This window comes from Felis catus, chromosome B1, assembly GCF_018350175.1.
Source record: "Felis catus isolate Fca126 chromosome B1, F.catus_Fca126_mat1.0, whole genome shotgun sequence".
NCBI classification, from domain to species: domain Eukaryota; kingdom Metazoa; phylum Chordata; class Mammalia; order Carnivora; family Felidae; genus Felis; species Felis catus.
This window is the reverse complement of record NC_058371.1, coordinates 74,073,006-74,093,844: the sequence shown is the minus strand read 5'-3', so window position 1 is coordinate 74,093,844 and position 20,839 is coordinate 74,073,006. Positions and strand designations below refer to the sequence as shown.

The following is a 20,839-nucleotide window of genomic DNA, read 5'->3' as shown; positions in this document are numbered from 1 at the left end:
TACAGGTACCAAAATATAAATTAGCAAGGGACCTTAAATAAGTCCCATCAGACAGCTTGAACTCTACTTGGTTTTGCTTCAGGCTTATCCTCTCAGTCTGTACCATAACCTTTCACACATATGAATTGAAAACTGTGACACTGTGACTTCTACCTGTTAGTGAGAACTCTGGCGGGAAATTTCAAATGGTGTTTATCAGATCCTGTTGTATTAAAAGTTTATTCTGGTTTACCTTTAAAGGAAAGTGATAGGAGACCACAAGCAGTAATTCTGTTACTGACCTCTTTAAATATTGTTCAAGGTTGATCATCCTTAAAGGTTGAAAAATTGTCTACCACACTTGTAATGATTATGTTGCTCTAAAATACTACTTCTATATATAGATCGAAGAGGCACTTTTTCCTAACATATGATGACCTAGTCATCTTTAAATTCATACATAATCAGTGACCTCTCATCTGTTTATGAGTGGTCCATTCTATATATTAATTCCCATCCAGTTAATCAAAATATATGATAGATGTTTGAGATTTCAGAGAAAAATGAGAATTGAGTTTGTCCTTATACTGTGAATATAGGTATGTGTATATATAATGTCCAAAGCCTAGTGCACATTAGTTATGAGAAATAAAGTGTTTATAATATGTATAGCCTTATAACCTATGGCATTTTACTTGTCTTAATTGTACATAAAACTGTTTTGAATGCAGGAAGAGCGAACTATGCTAGCAAAAGAGCTTTCTTCACTTCGAGACCAAAGGGAACAGCTAAAGGCAGAAGTAGAAGAATACAGAGAATGTGACCCACAAGTTGTGGAGGAAATACGTAAGTTTATATCATATCTTGCAGTTTTTTAACTTTACTCATGAAAGAGATTTTATACTTCTAGTTGCCTGGTAGCCATTCTCCATGTATAATGAGAAAATCGAGCCATTAGTAGTATTAATATTGCATTAATATTTCCATTAAAGAGTCTTAACATTAAAGCATTGAACAGTGACAACTTTGAAATTGTAAGCATTTCAAGGGTAATGAAGGTAGATAGGGTAGAAGGATAAAGATATAAACTATAAGCTTAGGAAACTGAGGAGTCAGAGAAGGAGTTAAGTTGGCCCCAAGCACAATGACTTGAGAATGAAATCTACCATTATCTTCTAGGAAAAATATTACCAAAAATAGGAGTTTGCAAGTTACAGAAAATCAGTCTGTGCATTGACTTGCCTTTTGAATACACCAATGATGTTTTCCTTTACTTTAAAACCAATCTCCAAAGCTTTATTTTGAATAGTTTTTATATATTTATGTAAAGATAGAAATTTCAATATTTGAGGAAATGAAAGAGTATATTATAAGGGCACTGCATGTAATTGCCTAGGAAAATATGTATAAATTTCTTCACATTTTTCTGTCTTAGCCTGTCTTTTCATTTAGGGAACTTTACCAAGTGAAACTTTTAGACAAAACTAATAGTATGTGATTGAAGGCTTTGAGAGAAATTGAAAATATTTGGTACTTTAAAACTAGCTTGAGGGACACCTGGGTGGCTCAGTCTGTTGAACATCTGACTCTTGATTTCGACTCAGGTCATGATTCCAGGGTCATGGGATCGAGCCCTGTGTTGGGCTCTATGCTGAGCATGGAGCTTGCTTAAGATTCTTTGTCCCACTTTCTCCCTCTCCCCATCTCCCCCTCCCTCCCTTTCTTCTGTTCCTCTCCCCTACTCATGCTCCCACTTTCTAAATAAATAATAAATAAAATTAGCTTGAGAGTAATTTGATTACAATTAAGCTCTCCTTGATGGTATTCCTTACAACTAAAAAATATTTAAGCAGTTCAGTTAGTGTAATCTAAAGTTAAATTTAATTTTAGAGACAGTTCCCTACTTTGCACAACTCCAGGAGGCATTAATCACATGTAGTCCACAGCCTAGATGGTGATATGTATTGGCCCTGGCTCAGCCGATTCCCCAGGATGTTTTTCCCAGAGAAGTGGAGGTAGAAGAGCCCACCTGCCCCCTCCAGCCAGTCATTTTCTGTAAATCAGGCATTTAGAGAGACTTATTAGCTCTTTAATGCTGCCCACAGATGAATTTCATTTATCATCATCCTGCAAAATAAAGTGTAACCAAATCTACAAAATTAATGACTTTTATCCGTTTCAAAGTTTTAACTAATATCAAATGACCCTGCTTGAACACGAGCACCTCAAAGCGGTGCCGTAGGTTACTATGAGGAAGCTAGGCCTGCTCATGATTCGTCTTTAAAAGGAATTATATACTGCTTGTTAGGATGTCCAGTGTGTGTCTTGAGCAGCTTCTCATGAAAGAGAGCTTTGAGAATGGTTTTCTCACTCAAATTGAATGCCTCCAGGTGGTTTAGTTTTGGGATCAACATGTCTGTACCCTGTAGTAGGTCATCATGGGAATTCTGTTTTCACAGTTATCAAATCTGATCCTTCACTTATTACTCTTTCTTGGCTCTGCCTTCCTGTCTGATTTCAGTTTTGTGTAAATCTGGGACTTTTCCCTGAAAGTGCCAATTATTTGCTTACCCATTTCATTCTCTCTTCTGTCAGTGACCTACAACTCATAGCCATGCCCAGTCAAGGCTTCTGCTTTTCTACCTCATGGTCCCCGTTATATTGCCGTTGCTCTTTCCCTGGGCACATGACCTGCCTGACATCACTTCTACTTATGACCTGTTTTTACAGTCCTTTCCCTAATTTTAATTACTTCTGTCTACTCCAGAATGACTGAAACTTACTTAGTCTTACAAAACTATACTGATGGTGATCCTGTGCCAGTGGATCATCATGCAGTTCAGGAAATCCACAAGGATAGAGAATTGTGCCAGATCGATTCGTGAATGGGGAAAACTTTTAATTCAGGCATGTAATTTCAGCTGTTGCCATTCCTTGTACCTCTGGATCAAGCAGCAATTTTGGCAATTGCCTCCCCTCTTAGAAAGGCGATGAAATTTGATGGAAGAAGTTTCAAGGTATATAAAGGATGATGAATTTTCTGGAAAGTAGAATAGCATGGTTGAGGAGGAAGTTGTAACTAGTTTATGCTGGTTGCCTGAATTCTGTTCTCCATCTTAAGCCTTCTCTTTGGTGATTTATTTCCCAACCTAAGGGAAAACATGCCAGTGTGAATGAGTATTATGCAGGCTGTGAGGTCTAAGTGAATGAGAAGAAAATGTTTTCTGGTTTACGGTGAGTTAAGAGACTTTACCGTTCTTCATCAACATCAGACCTAGATTATCTTTTCATATTTAATTATGTAGTCACCTAAGATGGATCCCTATTTGGATGCTGTAGAATTTTGTAATGGTGAATCCATTACATGTGTATTAATTTTTGACATTTTTACATTGTACATTTCTGATCTTTATAGGGTTATGAGAGGATAAGGGTCCTTCCTGGCTTTGTATTATTTTTATTTTACTCCATTAAAAATATCTATCTTTATAAAATGCATTAATTATAGAAAATTACAACATATTTAATAGATAGCAGTTATGTAGGATAATCACATTATTCCATAAATCTATTTTAGATGTAAAGGTAAGATATCTTTTTAATATTTTTTAAGGTAAGATATTTTTTTCTATGGAAAGCTACCACGCTATAATCAGAAGGGGGAAAAAAAACTATCAAAGCAAGAATTTTAGATTAACTTCAGTTCATACTTTTATAGAGAAATGCCCAATTCCTCTGCTTTTAAAATTCAGAACAGCTAACAAATAAAATTTTACTCAGATGTGGCACTTCCACTAGTAGGCAAGATAGAGTAGTAACAGACTGAATTTATCCTCCCACTTAAAAAACACAAACAAAATACATCAAATAAGTTTTTAAGATACTTGATATCAGACAATAAAGGACAATTCTTCTTAGAGAAAGGAAACAAATTAGGTCTTAAAATTGTGTCAGCTTATTTTATTGAGTTTCTGGGCTGTGGCACAAGGAAGGAGAACCTAGGCAGAACCCTGTAGATGGAACTGAGAATCAAGGAGACCGTTGTGGCTAGAGTTCACAGGACAGCCTACTAGAGAGTAGAAATTACACAGAAAGAGAACCCTGGGAATCTACAGAGGGTTCCCCTCAAGTATTTGGTGCATGCATATGAGGAAACTACCCAAAGCTGGGGAAAGAACAGTTTCAAAGAATTAGAAGGAACAGTGTCTAGCACTCACACAGGACCAAGAGTAGTGCCTATTCTCACCAAGCAGATTAGAAAAATTCATAACTCATAGGGCACTGGGTAGAGCACTCAAGACCATCTTGCCTCACTAGCAAGGACCAATTAGCCCTAGACTGAGCTTTGTCCTCCATGCATCTGACAAATCATAACAACAAATCTTGAAAACATTAGACTATATTGCAAAGTCACTTAAATGCGTCCCAGAACAAAGCTGAAGAATATTCACAGGAATACAAACCTGCTCAGCACCCAACAAAATAAAATTAGTGTCTAGCATGTAATGAAAGATTACCAGGCATGCAAAGAAGTGGGAAAACGTGACCCTTAATGAAAAGAATAATCCTTCAATCAAAACTGACCCAGAGCTGATGCAGATAGCAGAATTAGAAGACCATAACATTAAAAGCTATCACAAATGTATTGTATATGTTCCAAAAGTTAGGTAGAAATATGGCAGATATAGGGGCACCTGGGTGGCTCAGTTGGTTGGGCATCTAACTTTGGCTCAGGTCATGACCTCGAGGTTCGTGGGTTCCGGCCCCACATCAGGCTCTGTGCTGACAGCTCAGAGCCTGGAGCCTGCTTTGGATTCTGTGTCTTCCTCTCTCTTTGCACCTTACACGTTCATGCTCTGTCTCTCTCTCTCTCAAAAATAAACATTAGAAAAAAAACCAAAAAACATGGAAGATATAAAAACTCATGTCAGAGTCCTGGAGTTGAACACCATAATATTTGAAATGAGAAACTGAATTGGATTCATAGCAGATTAAACTTTTCAAAAGAAAGGATTCGTGTATTTGTTTTTTTTTTTTAATATACAATTTATTGTCAAATAGGATTCCTGTACTTGAAGGCTAGCTGTAGAGAGTATCCAAAATGAAACTCAGGAAAAATAAATGTTTTTAATGCAAATAGCATCCCTAAAATGTAGGACAACTTCAAGTGACCTAATATATGTGTAATCGAAGTCCCAAAAGGAGTGTATGCTGGGGGCATAGGGTGGTGTGTGTATGTGTATGTGTCCAACCCTGAAAAATACCTGAAGAAATAAATATCAGAAGAAGTAAAGGCTATTTTTTCTCAAATTTGATGTAAATTATAAACCCATAGATTCAAGAAATTTAAACATTTAAGTAGTAAATGGCAGTAATTCCTTATTACTAAATCTAGATAATTGTTTTAGATTTTAATCTCTATTCCCCCAGATGAGATTATTTCCTTTCCCCAGAGAGCTTACTGCTTTTAAAATGTGCTTTTTGCTAATGAGAAGTTTCATAGGATATTGGCTATCATGTTATTGCATAAAAGATTATACTGGATTAAAGGATTATGAGTTTCACAAGTTGAGTTTAATAAGATTTGGTTCTTAATAGTGTGGCTACAGCACCCATATTACAACCATCAGGGTAATCTCAGTCATAGTTTATTTTGAAAGTTTTTCTGCTGATAATAACTAATTTTTATGTTCATAGAGACCTGGCAGTGTATTATCTTTTACTTATTTCTCAGTAATTCTTGCAGGAACAATTAAATTTCATCATGTTAGCTGATTATTCGTATCTACATTAATTATTAGCAAGTTTAGCTACAGATATCTAAGAAGTGAGAAGTGAAAGTAATAATGTATGAAACATGAAATTTAATTTTAGCTACTCTGACCATTACTGAAGTGAGAACAGATAAAATAAGTTGTAGTAAACATTGAATTCCTAAAAAAATACTTAAAAGTATATCTTAGAAGTACTTAAGAAATATTTTTGGAAATGCCAGGATGACAGTGAAAATGATGGAGTAAGGACCTCTGAAAATTTATCCTTCCAGGAAAGCTGGCAAAAATTGTCACAACTTTTCCAGAATTCTGGAAAAGAACCAAAGATTTGCCTATTCAAGAAAAATGGCTGAATATCAGCAAGAATAATAAGTTTTATGGTATTTTAACTTGCTCTATTCTTATCCCCTTCTCTATAGCTCAGCAATAATCTTGAAAACTAAGAGCCCTGCATTCCTGGTATCAGAGGGAGTAAATTGGAGCTGGAGCTCTTTAAGACCTTCATTTTCCCAAGTTGTCACTATTTGACATCTTTGATGGTTCTCTGAAAGCACCAATAGGAAGAACTATCTTTATTTGATCTGGCTTGTAGTATGCCCAGTACTAACAGCCACTTCTTGGGGAGCAGTTGTCTAAAACAATTATAGACAAGAGTTTTGACCCCATAGCTGTTTGAACTGATGAATACCAGTTAAGGCAAACAATAGACTAATCAAAGAGCTTACAAGGAGAGGTTGAAAGACATGTTATAGGTATCTTGAAAAGCACCAGATTTTTGGAAATCTGGAAGGCCATATGCATAGGGCTGTGCACATTCCCAGGAAAGTCCCACCTCTAGCAGACCTTGGCACTCAGGGCATATAGGAACTGAAAGCTAAGACAGGGTTGTAAATTGCCTAGCTGAGTGTTGAAACCTGCCCCAACACACACAGAGAGCCACTCAGCAAAGACCTGGAGTTTTAGTCCAGGTGTTTAAGGAAATCTGTTCAATTATTAACTGCCTAGTAAGCGAACTAGACACTTCAGTGGCCTCACATAATAAAGAATACAGAGTTTACAGAATTTGTTCAGACAAATCGCTATACAAACAATAACAGCAAGTACCAAAACAACAACCCTGGGAAGGGAGGAAGTATCTTATTTCTAGAGTGACCACATTACGTTTTTTAAAATGTCCCAATTTTCAACAACAAAAAAATTGCAAGATCTACAAAGAAAGTATGGTTTATGCACAGAAACATACATGATGTTGGATTGCTAGACACAGACTTTTAGTCAGCTATTTTAAATATGTTAAAAGAGCTAAAGAAAAACATGCCTAGAGAACTAAAGAAAAGTCTGAGAATGATATCTCACCAAATAGAGAATATCAGCAAAGAGGTAGAAATTATTAAAAAGGAACCAAATGAAATGCTGGAGTTGAAAACTATAATAACTGAAACGAAAACTTCACTCGGGATTGATTAATAGCCAAATTGAACAGGCAAAAGAAAGAATCAGTGACTTGGAGATAGTTCAGTTGAGATCATTCAGTCTGAGGAACAGAAAGAAAAAAGAAGAAACATCATTGGAGTCTCAAGAGACCTGTGTCATGGCGTCACGAGTGCCAACATATATAATGGAAGTCCCAGAAGGAGAGGATGAGAGAATGGGGCTCAAAGAATATTTTAAAAAGTAAAAGCTGAAAACTTCTCAAATTTGATGAAAAACATTAACCTATACATCAAAAAAACTTAACAAACTCCAACTTAGGGCAGCGTCCAAAAAAATGCACATATAGACTCATACTCAAATTGTCAAATGGTAGAGAATCTTGAAAGCAACAAAGAGGAGGTGATTCATCATATACAAGGAACCTTCAATCAGATTAACAACTTGTTTCTTATTAGAAAGCATAGAGGCCAAAGACATTGTGATGACATATTCAAAATGATTAAGGGGGGAAATAACCGTCAACCAAGAATTCTATATCCAGAAATATTTTCCTTCAAAAATGAAGGAAAAGTAAGGTAAACAGGTAAACAACAACTGAGAGAGTTTATTGTTAGCAGACCTGCCCTAAAAAATATGGAAGTCTTTCTCATTGAATTGAAAGGACACTGCATAGTGACATGAAGAAACACTGGTAAAGTTTACTTCATAGGTAAATATAGAAAAGAGTATATATCTATTTTTGTTTGTATCTCCTTATGGTTCTCCTATTTTATTTAAAAAACAGCTGCATACACAAAAATGGTAATGCTCTTTTGTTGGGCAAAAAATATATAATGTAATTTTTGACAAAAACAACATGATTGTCTTAATACACAAAAAAATATTTGACAAAATCCAGCACCCTTTCATGATACACTCAACAGACTAGGAATAGAAGTGAACTTCCTCAATTTAAAAAGGGCATCTACAACAAATCTACAGCAAACATTCTATTGAATAGTGACAGGCTGCATGCTTTCCCCAAGGATGACCTTTTTCACCCCTTCTTTCAACGTTGTACTGAAAGTTCAAGACAGCCCAATTAGTCAAAAAAGAGAAAAGCATCCATGTTGAATAGTGAGTGAGGTCAGCAGGCTATAGGATACAAAAAGTCAATATACAAAAATCACATGTATCTTATATACTAACGAACTATCTGAAAATAAAATTTTATAAGTTCATTTACAATAGCACCCAAATGAATGAAATACTTAGGAATAGAATTAGTCAAGGAAGTGTAATATTTGTCCTGAAAAGTACAAAACATTGAATGAAACTAAAGACCTATATAAATAGACATTCTGTGTTTATAGAAAGACTTAACATTGTTAAGATGGAAATACTCCTCAAATTGTTCTGTGGATTTAATGTAAAACCTATCAAAATACTAACCACTTTTTTGTAGAAATTAGTAAGTTGATCGTAAAATTCATATGAAAATATAGGAGACCCAGAATAGCCAAAAAAATCTTGAAAGAAAACAACAAAGTTGAAAGACTCAAATTTCCCAACTTCGAAACTTCTTACAAAGCTACAATAATCAAGAGAGTGTGGTGCTATTGTAAGAATAGACACTCAGGAACACTTGGCTAGCTCAGTCAGTAGAGCATGCAACTCTTGATCTTGGAGTTGTGAGATTGAGCCCCACGTTGGGTTTAGATTACTTGGGGGGGTGGGGGGAAGACATACTGGTTAATGAGAGGTTAATAGAATTGAGAGTCCAGAAGTTAACCCAACTGATGTTTAATTTTTTTTTTTTTTTACTGTTTATTTCTTTTTGAAACAGCATGAGCAGGGGAGGGGCAGAAAGAGAGGGAGACAAAATCTGAAGCAAGCTCCAGGCTCTGAGCTGTCAGCACAGAGCCCCATGTGGTGCTCGAACTCACCAACTGCGAGATCATGATCTGAGGCGAAGTCGGACGCTTAACTGACTGAGCCACCCAGGTGCCCCTAAACCCAACTGATTTTTAACAAGGATGCCAAGACCATTCAGTCAGGAAAGAATAGTGTTTTCAACTAATGGTGCTAGGCACAACTGGTTATCTACATGTAAATGAATCAACCTGGACTCCCATCTCAGACCATATACAAAAACTAACAGATCAAAGACCTAAATGTAAGAAACTATAAAACTCTTAGTAGCAAACATAAGTGTGTATTTCTGTATTCTTGGATCAGGCAGCAGTTTCCTGGACAGGACACCAAAGCTCAAACAACCAAATTAAAAATAGATCAATATGACTTCATCAAAATTAACAACTTTTGTGTATCAAAATACCTTAACAAGAAAGCTAAAAGAGGGACTCCTGGATGGCTCATTTGGTTAAGCATCTGACTCTTGATTTTGGCTCAGGTCATGATTCCAGAGTTGTGGGATCCAGCCCCACCTCGGGCTCTGCACTGGGTATGGAGTCTGCTTAAGATTCTTTTTCCCCCTCTGTCTTTCCCCCAAATGTGCTTTCTCTCTCTCTCTCTCTCTCTCTCTCTCTCTCTCTCTCTCTCTAAAAAATGAAAATGAAATTTTAAAAAAGGTGAAAAGAAAATCTACAGAAATATTTACAAATCTTGTATCTGACAAGTGTCCAATATCCAAAATGTATATATACATTTTTTTAAAAAATTACAACTGAACAATTAAAAAAAAACAAATTAGGAATGGGCAAAGGATTCATTTTTTCAAGGAAAATATACAAATGGTCAGTAAGCATTTAAAAAGGTTCTCAACATCATTCATTATTAGGGAAATGCAAATCAAAACCAAAATGAGATACTACTTCACCATGCTTTGGATGGCTATAATAAAAAAAATGGACACTGGGTGTTATATGTAAGTAATGAATCACTAAATTCTACTCCTGAAACTAATATTACACTATTTATATTAACTAACTAAAAATCTAAATAAAAACTTGAAACATAAAACAAAAACTGGAAAATAGTGATGGTTTTACAACCCTGTGAATATTCTAAAACCTACTGAATTGTACGCTTCAATATGATCAGTTCTGTAGTATAAAAATTATTTTTCAATAAATAAATGTCATCATAATAAATAATATGCTCAGTGGATCATGGAACTGTTACGTGCTGTGTAGATTAACTTGAAAGACATAGATACAGATACATTTAATAGCAAGATGTATAAATATAAATTAAATATTTTCTCCTATGCGGCTACTATATGACTGTTAAATTTTTTTAAGGTCAGGTTTATTGTGATCTAATATATATAATCTAAAATTCTTGTTAAACTCAAAGTATTTTATCCTCTTGATGCTGTACACTGAGAAATACATCTCACTTAAACTTATATCTTTAAAGGAACAAGTATAGGGGCGCCTGGGTGGCGCAGTCGGTTAAGCGTCCGACTTCAGCCAGGTCACGATCTCGTGGTCCGTGAATTCGAGCCCCGCGTCGGGCTCTGGGCTGATGGCTCGGGGCCTGGAGCCTGTTTCCGATTCTGTGTCTCCCTCTCTCTCTGCCCCTCCCCCGTTCATGCTCTGTCTCTCTCTGTCCCAAAAATAAATAAACGTTGAAAAAAAAATTTTTATAAAAAAAAATAATAATAAAGGAACAAGTATAATAATAATGGACATTTATGAAAAGGAAATTGTTTACAGTCATGACTCAGTGATTCAATCTAATTGTTTACAGTCATGGCTATTCATGACTAATATAATTGCAGCTATCTAAAATTTCTTTGGGGAGCTGAGCAGATTTGTGGGATATGATATGTCACAATTTGAGCTTTTTACATAGAGTTTTATTTGTATAAACTTTTATTCATGTAGAAAATGAATCTGTAAGTAGATGAAGATGATGATTCATATATGTATATACTTTTTTTCAGGTCAAGCAAATCAAGTAGCCAAAGAAGCCGCTAACAGATGGACTGGTATGTATTATGGCACCGATAAGCTATAGTTAAACTTTCTCCACACTTAACTATGATGACATGCAGAAGCAATTGTGCCTAGTTCTGTTCAAGAAGAGACATTTTCAGAACTGTATGTATTGTTTTTATATATTCAATCTTAAGGTGATTTTTTTTAATCTTATGAATCATTTTCTAACGTACAACATATTTTTGTAAAACCAATGATTGCTTGGAGTTTAACTTTTGTGTAATTTTTCCTAGATAAGCCATTTGGGCTAATCATTTAACCTTCCTTATATTAATGCAAGATACTTTAAGAGTTTCATGGAATCTGAAAGATTTGTCTTCTTGCTAATGATAATAATAGCTAACATTTGTTGAGGGCTGACTATAAGCCAGGCATTGTAAAGAGTATCTGTGGTGCATTCTCATTTTCTCTGTGCAACAATCTTGTGAGGTAAATAGGATTATCATTCCTAATTTTAGAGATGGAACCGAAGCCCACAGTGACACAGATGCTAGGCAGTGGAACAGGAATTAGAATACAGCTTTTCTGATTCCAGAATCCAAGCTCTTAACCCACTACATGATACTATCTTCTCTGTATACCTGCTTTCACATAAATGCCTCATTAATCCATTTGCCAACGGATGTATCCTCTGGTCTACACTAGAGACGTTCTAAGAAATGGGAATTAATAAGGCATTTTCTCTATGTCTTAAAGTTTAGAAGAAAGTTCATAAATAATGATTGTTGTCATTTATATACAGGTATGATTAGTATTGTTAAAACCTGTCTACAAATTAACACTGAAGTTTTTCCAGTATTATAATGTAATGGTAATTGAATTTTACCATCCTGTTATAAGAGTCTATAATGCCTTCACATGTACTACTCATGCTTATTCTGTTTCTGTGGGAGAGTATGGGTAAGATTGTATTGATGCAGAGATCCAGAAAATTTAAAGTGACTGCTTTGAGTCAAAGGTGATTAGTCACTGGGTGTACAAAGATTTGCACGAAGTTTCCTGACTCCATGTCTAGGCCTCTGTATGTCACAAAATGTTTCAGAATCACTCTTCCTGGGGTGCCTGGGTAGCTTAGTCGGTTAAGTGTCCGACTTTGGCTTGGGTCATGATCTACCTGTTCGCGAGTTGGAGCCCTGCATCAGGCCCTGTGCTGACAGCTCAGAGCCTGGAGCCTGCTTTGGATTCTGTGTCTCCTCTCTCTCGGTCCCTCTCCTGTGTGCGTGCGTGCATGCTCTCTCCCTCTCTCTCTCTCAAAAATAAATAAACATAAAATTTCTTAATAGTAATAAAAAAAAGAATCATTCTTCCTAGGGGTGTCTGGGTGACTTAGTCGGTTAAGCATCTGCCTTCACCTCAGGTCATGATCTCACGGTTCGTGGGTTCAGGCCCTGCGTTGGGGTCTCTGCTGTCAGCGCAGGGCCCACTTGAGATCCTTTGTCTCTCTCTCTGCCCATTCCCTGCTTGCACTCTCCCTCTCTCTCAAAAAATAAACATTTAAAAAAAATTTTTTTAAAGCACTCTTCCTTGTCTATTTTAGAATTAAGTAGATTGATAAAATCAGTGCAATTGGCTCCTATAAAATTGCAATCTTATTTATTACAAAAGTAATACATTTCATAAATAATGTAATGCTTAAGTGATAAGGAAAGAAGAGGGTAAAAACAGCAAGCTCCCATTAAAGAAAAGAGAAGAATGAAATGTATGTCCAATAAGTATAAATAAATAATAAATACAGTGATATCATATGGATTTGAGAAATACAAAATTTTGAGTGAGAAAAAAAGGCAAGTGGATTAAAAATAAGACAAGAGTCACAAAGTGATTTCTCCCAATAGTTCTCAGCAAAACAGCTCAGTAAGCAGCAGGAACATGCAGCCTGTGTGCATGGTGGGAAGAACTTGACTTTTGCAAGGAATCCAGATTGTGTTCCTTATTTTTGCTGTATGACTTATTGAACTTCTCTGAACCTGCTTCTTCATTGTAGATTATCTGTACTTTACATTTTTTTTTAATTTTTTTTTTAACATTTATTTATTTTTGAGACAGAGAGAGAGCATGAACAAGGGAGGGTCAGAGAAAGAGGGAGACACAGAATCCGAAACAGTCTCCAGGCTCTGAGCTGTCAGCACAGAGCCTGACGCGGGGCTCGAACCCACGGACTGCGAGATCATGACCTGAGCTGAAGTCGGACGCTTAACCGACTGAGCCACCCAGGTGCCCCTGTACTTTACATTTTGAGAGGATTAAATAAAAACAGTTTGTAAGCCCTTTAGCACAACATTAGACATAGAGATGAACAAATACTCCCCTTTTCCCATTCTCTTAAAAAATGCTTTTATTTTCCACTTGGTCATAAACTTCCAGTTATGATGAAAAAAAGGAACAATTTGAACACCTTCTTTTTCCCCTAACGTTATTAGCTTAGAAAGAACCTGAAACTTTTTTTTTAATGTTTATTTATTTTTGAGAGAGACAGAGACAGAGTGCGAACAGGGGAGGAGCAGAGAGAGAGGGGACACAGAATCTGAAGCAGGCTCTAGGCTCTGAGCTGTCAGCACAGAGCTGGACACGGGGCTTGAACTCACAAACCATGAGATCAAGACCTGAGCGGAAGGCGGATGCTTTAGGAAGGTGGAGGCAGATGCTTAACCGACTGAAACACCCAGATACCCGAACCTAAAACTTTTAAAATCATATAGGAAGGAAGATATTTTTAGCACAGCAGAAACAGCTGTTAGGAACCATGTTTCCATTTGAAGTTACAATTTGCTCCTTCCAAAAGAAAAGTGTTATGGTAAGAATATGGAGTTAAAACAAATTGCACCTCAGAAAATCAACCTGTCTTCAAAACAAGCAAAAAGAAAACATCTTTAATGCTTGTAACCAGAGATTATCCTGTAATTATTAGTTAAGGTTTGGTTTTCTTTTTACCTAAAAAGGTCCTTAAAATGTATCTAGAATAGAGGATGTTTACTGTTCAGTAATTTAGTATTTCAGTTTTATAAAATGAGAGATTACTTTAGGATATAAATGTAATAGAAATATCACATCTAAATGATTTATGGCATTAAATATACTTTAAATGTGATTTAACAAATTTTATAAAACTTTCATAATTAACATCCTGAAGTTATGACTGTGTGTGAGAGGCATCTTAGTGAATGGTGGGGGGGATAGATGTTGTGAGATCATAAACAGACTCATGCATGCTATTGCCATCCTGTTTCTATATATATACTGGGTATACCACCATAGAAATTAACAGAAATTCTACTAGTCTTGGGGCTCTTTCTTTAAGACACACATACACATACCTATTTTTTTTATCCATTTATAAAAATTTCTACATAACAGGAAAATTATTTGACGGGAAATCAGTTGTCAAGATTTTAGGTGACATTGTCTTGAAGGTAGACATCCAGCAGCCCAAGATATGTTCTTCATCAGTCTTTTTGAATTGGTCCATCAAGCATTGTGGCTGGGCTTTTATATGTTCTTTTGTTTGTTTTAATCTTTGGAGGTTTAATTGCTTCTTCGCCTTTTGGCTAAGATCAAGTGTAATCTTTGGAAGTTTGTAATAAAATGGTTTCTTGCTCTCATGCGAACCCACACCTCCTTCGTACAAAGCCTGTAGTCTTACTGTGGTGAGTTCTTTTTTTCTGTCCTGATCCAGGTTTGAAGTTGCAGTGTTGCATCTGTTCTCTCATTTCCTGGAAATCTTTCTGTGCTTTTGGAGCCTGTTCTGGGTGCTGTGCACATAATACTTGATCTTTTCTCTTTAACATACATAACACTTTGGGATTATTTAGTAATAAACTGATTTTTCTCTCTCTAATCTTGTGTCAGCTTGAAGGCATAGGCTCTTTACATTATCAAGTACCTGTAATACACTTAATCCCTGTTTTATGTAGCAGTGGGTCCTATATAAGTATTTGACTGTGATTGACAAGAATGGATGGTGATGCAGACACTAGTAAAACTAAACAGATCATTCTGGAGTGCCTCATGTTATCAGAAGTCTCTCTTAGGTCCTCATGAAAACTAAAGATTAGTTTTAAATTGTTACATAAAGATTCATTTTTTAATTTCTGTTATTCCATTATACTTTAATTGAAAGAATTGGGGATATTTCATTAATGTTATTCTATTTGATGTAGTAGTATTCACTTAGAAACAAACTTCATTCCAAACATTTAGTTATCATTATTTGATACTTGGAATTAAACTTCCTAAAACAGTATTTTTAAAGGTGATCAAACTGCAGGTATTAATTTATTAAGGGTAACATAAAATATAGTCATACCTGACAGATATTGCAGGTTCGGTTCCAGAACACTGCAATAAAGTGAATAGTATAACAAAGTAAGTCAAATGAATTTTTTTCCCCACTACATATAAAAGTTACGTGTATTAAGTGTGCAATGGCATTATGTCTAAAAAAACAATGTACTTACCTTACTTTAAAAATACTTTATTGCTGAGGCGCCTGGCTGGCTTAGTCAGGTAAGCGTATGACTCTTAGTTTTGGCTCAGGTCTTGATCTTGCGGTTGCATGAGTTCAGGCCGCGCATCAGGCTCTGTGCTGGTGACCTGGAGCCTGCCTGGGATTCTCTCTCTCTCCCTCTCTCTACCCCTTCCCCACTCACACAGTCTCTCTCTCAAATAAAATAAAATAAAACTTAAAAAAAATTTTATTGCTAAGAAATGCTAACTATCATCTGAGCTTTCAGCGAGTTGTAATCTTTGCTGGTGGAGGGGCTTGCTTCCATGCTGATGGCCGCTGACCGATCAGGGCGGCGACTGCTGGAGGTCAGGGTGGCTGCAGCACTTTCTTAAAATAAGACAACAATGAAGTTTGCCACATTGATTGACTCTTCCTTTCATGAATTATTTCCCTATAGCATGTGATGCTGTTTGCTAGCATTTTATCCACAATAGAACTTCTTTCAAAATTGGAGTCCCTTCTCTCAAACCCTGCTGCTGCTTTATCAGTTAAGTTTGTGTAACATTCTAAATCCTTTATTGGTCATTTCAACAATCTTCACAGCACTTTCTCCAGTAATAGATTCCATCTCAAGAAATCGCATTCTTTGCTCATCCATGAGAAGTAATTCCTCATCTGTTGAAGTTTCATCATGAGACCGCAGCAATTTAGTCACATCTTCAGGCTCCACCTCAACTTCTAGTTCTCTCCCTATTCCTACCACATCTGTAGCTATTTCCTCCCCTGAAGTCTTGAACCTCTCAAAGTCATCCTTGAGAGTTGGAACCAACTTTTTCCAAACTTTTGTTAATGTTGATATTTTGACTTTTTTCCATGTATCATGGATGTTCTTAATGGCATCTAGAATGGTGAATCCTTTCCAGAGGTTTTTAATTTACTTTGTTCAGATTCATCGGAGGAATGACTGTCTATGGCAGCTATAGCCTTCTGCAGTGTATTTCTTTTTTTTTTTTTTTAATTTTTTTTTCAACATTTTTTATTTATTTTTTGGGACAGAGAGAGACAGAACATGAACGGGGGAGGGGCAGAGAGAGAGGGAGACACAGAATCGGAAACAGGCTCCAGGCTCCGAGCCATCAGCCCAGAGCCTGACACGGGGCTCGAACTCATGGACCGCGAGATCGTGACCTGGCTGAAGTCGGACACTTAACCGACTGCGCCACCCAAGCGCCCCTGCAGTGTATTTCTTAAAAAAGAAGACTTGAAAGTCAAAACTACTCCTTGATCCATGGGCCACATAATGGATGTCATGTTAGCAGGTATGAGAACAACATTAATCTCCTACATCTCCATCAGAGTTCTTGGGTGACCAGGTGTGTTACCAATGAGCAGTAATATTTTGAAAGGAATCCTTTGTTCTGTGCAGCAGGTCTCAAAAGTGGGCTTAAAATATTCAGCAAACCATGTTGTAAACAGATGTGATGCTGTCACCCAGACTTTCTTTCATTTATAGAGCACAGGCAGAATAGATTTAACCGAGTTCTTAAGGGCCCTAGGATTAGGGGAATGGTAAATGAGCACAGACTTCAGCTTAAAGTCACCAGCTGCATTTGCCCCCAGCAAGAGAGTCATCCTATTCTTTGAAGCTTTGAACCCAGGCACTGACTTCTCCTCTCTAGCTACGGAAGTCCCAGATGGCATCTTCTTTCAGTAGAAGGCTGTTTGGTCTACATTGAAGGTGTAGCCACCTTTATGAATTATCTTACTTAGCTGGATCTCCTGGGTAACTTGCTGCAGCTTCTGTATCAACACTTGCTGCTTCCTCTTGCACTTTCATGTGATGGAGATGGCTTCTTTCCTTAAGCCTCATGAACCAACCTCTGCTACCTTCAAACTCTTGCTGCAGCTTCCTCACCTCTCTCAGCCTTCACAGGAATGAGCAGAGTTAGGGCCTTGCTCTGGATTAGGCTCTGGCTTAGAGGGAATGTTGTGGCTTTTTTTGACCTTCTGTCCAGACCACTCACACTTTCTCCACATCAGCAATGAGGCTGTTTCACTTTCTTAATCATTTGTGTGTTCATCAGAGTAGCAGTTGTAATTTCTTTCAAGAACTCTTTCTTTTCACTCACGACTTGGCTGTCTGGCACAAGGGGCTGAGTTTTCAGCCTGTTTTTGGCTTTTGACACACCTTCCTCATGAAACTTAATCATTTCTAGCTTTTGATTTAAAATGAGGGATGTGCAACCCTTCCTTTCACTTGAACACTTAGATGACATTGTAGGGTTTATTCATTGGCCTAATTTCAGTAATGTATGTCAGAAAAATAGGGAAGTCTGAGGAGAGGAGAGAGATGGGGGAACAGCCAGTTGGTGGGACCATCAGAACATACAAAATATTTAATTTCGCTGTCTCATATGGGTACATTTTGTGGCACCCCAAAGCAATTACAATAGTAACATCAAAGATCACTGCTCACAGATCACCATAACAAATATAATAATACTAATGAAAAAGTTTCAAGTATCTGAAAATTAGCCAAAATGTGACATAATAAATATCTGAAGTGAGCAAATGCTGTTGGAAGAATGGTGCTCATAGACTTGCTAACATACAGTTGCCACACACCTTCAGTATGTAAAAAATGCACTGTCTGCAAAGTACAATAAAATGAGGTGTGCCTGTGCTCCAGGCTGGGTGGCTTAAACAAATGAAATTTATTTTGTCACACTTGTGGAGGCTGGAAGGCCAAAATCAAGGTGTTAGCTGGTTTGATTTCTTCTGAGGTGTCTTTGGCTTGTAGGTGGCCATCTTCCTGTGTCTTCACATGGTCTTTGCTGTGCATACTCATAGTATCAGTGTATCTACATTTCCTTTTCTCATCAGGACACCGAGCAGATTGGATTAGGGCCCACCTTAACAAGCTCATTTTAACTTAATCATCTCTTTGAAGACCCAGGTTCTATTCTTAGGTACTGGATTCTAGGACTACAATTAATTTGAATATGAATTTGGAGGAGGTGACACAATTCAGCCTGTGACACTCCAGAGGAACCTCTTCTAACCCTTCACTATCACTATCAATACAGCACTTAACATTTTGTGAAATATTCTGAACCAGAAAACTTCGCACCATCATTTCTCTATAAAACATGTTCATTGTAAAGGTGGTGTGTATACGTTAGAGAAAATGTGTGGAAAAAACACACAGAAACCTCACTGTCACCCCGTTCTCCAAGTGCAGGCACTGTGAGCCTGTTGGTGTTACCCTGCTTCCCTCACTGCCTGAGCGGAGATGCCCTTCCAAGAGTTTAGATATTTAGATTGCTTTTATGTTTTCTTTTATTACACTGCTGTAAAGATTAACCATAAATCTTTGTACACAATTTATTTTGTTTCCTTGGGATAAATTCTTTTAAGTAAATATAACACTTTTTTTCTAGCGGCAAAATGCATTTAAATCCCACCTAGAGGACAATAAGGCTACATCTATTCCTACCTTCGTCTAAAAATAGGCAAACTACCTTCTGTTCTCTTCACCCATTCTCCCTCACGCTGGACTGATTATCTGGAAATCATTATTATTTGTGGGGAAGGGGAAAAGGTCTGGAGAGAATGTGTACCCTCTGGGAACAGGAGTAACTGTAATTCCCGAGGTAACAGAGTCCCAGCCTGTGCTGTGGAAATGTGGAAGAGACACCATTGTTAGCCTTTCCCTGTTTTTGGATTATTCTTAATGCAGGTAGTCTTTTTGCTGGCAGCTAACTTGCTGAATGTTTAAATATGCGATTTGGTTACTTAAAATACTAATTATTTTCTTCTGAAATTAATTGCCATGACTTTTGAAAATACAGCAAAATTCTTATGTTGATACTTCTGAAAGTAATAGAAGTAACAAAAAAGAATATAGTTATACTTGAAATGTTTTATGATTGTGTTTTCAATTCTTAAAAGTATTTCTCAATTTTCTTTATAGATAATATATTTGCAATAAAATCTTGGGCGAAAAGAAAATTTGGTTTGGAAGAAAATAAAATTGATAAAAATTTTGGAATTCCAGAAGACTTTGACTACATAGACTAAAATGTTCGATGTTGGGAAAGGATCTGTGTGCTTGTGAATATGTGATTTTTAAAAATATTATCCAACTAAATGTACTGAATTGCCATTTACCTATAACTGTGTTGTGTTGATCATTTTGTTAATTTTAAATAAAGTATAATGTGGAGATGTTTTTCACTCTTTTTGATCTATCAAAAGCACAATTATAACCATATTCCCAAGTGGTCATCAAAGTAGGTTTGTGCAAACAAAATCATCCACTTAAGTTGGGTTTACAGGTGATTTTTTTAGAGATCAAATACATCATGACTTGACAACATTTTTTAAGTTCATTCAAATATTAAATATTGACAACTAAGGGTACCTTTGAAGGTTCTACCACCTTCATACCACCGACATACATGGACACATTAATGCTTGGAAATAACCTTTAAAACTTTAATGCGTGGTTTACTATTTTTCATTACTTGGTGGAAAATGCATGTGATTGATTTTCAGTGTGAGTCTCAGTATACTGCATCATATTTGCAAATTTCCTATAGAATAAAATGCAGAATGTTGGTATATTCAAGTTTAGAGTTAGGTAGTAATTCCTCAGTCCTGAAAACTACTTTCTTTTGACTTTTTGATGTCCTTTTACTGTAAAGAACAAACACCTGGCCCTTTGTCCTGATTAATGCACTTTTTAATTGGATGATATAGTAGTTTTAGTATGGCCCACATCACCAACTGGCATTCAGGGATTTTTGTTTTTCAACTACCTAAAAAAGAGTAAATTAAAAATAATGTCTGTCCTTTGTATATAATTTTTTTCCAATTCCGCTTGGGTATTTAAAGTATTTGTAGCACTCCAAGAAAAACTTACAGAAAAAAACAAAACTAATATGTGCAATGCACTTTACACACATGCCTTAATTTTTTTTCATACTAATTTTGATGTTCTTTGAAGTAACTCGAATGAGATACTCCATATATCTGAAATGACCCAAATAGCATGCGAACCATTTGTGGGTGAATCTGGCCTTTGTATTGCAGAGTTACTCTGGGCCTTCTTAATTACTTCCTGGAGGTGGACGGGAGCAAATTGGTCTATCTTTGTTCTCAAGGCTACTTTTATGTTGCCTTTGGGCAACAGCTCTTTTCACAGAAGAAAGTATTTGATATAAGAGACAAAGGACAAAAAATAAAAATAACCCATCATAAGT

General features: G+C 36.5%; 1 protein-coding gene across 3 annotated transcripts in view; it reads left to right on the top strand.

The window, feature by feature from the left end:
• The window catches only part of MND1 (meiotic nuclear divisions 1), a 64,753-nt gene extending 44,953 nt beyond the window's left edge, over positions 1-19,800 (top strand). For all 3 annotated transcript variants that reach the window (XM_023252755.2, XM_023252756.2, XM_011281614.4), the window contains exons 6-8: positions 711-825; positions 11,077-11,121; positions 19,549-19,800. In XM_023252755.2, the coding sequence (XP_023108523.1) occupies positions 711-825; positions 11,077-11,121; positions 19,549-19,655 (267 nt within the window). In that variant the 3' untranslated portion in view covers positions 19,656-19,800. The remainder of the gene's footprint in view (positions 1-710; positions 826-11,076; positions 11,122-19,548) is intronic.
• The last annotated feature ends 1,039 nt before the right edge of the window (positions 19,801-20,839 follow it).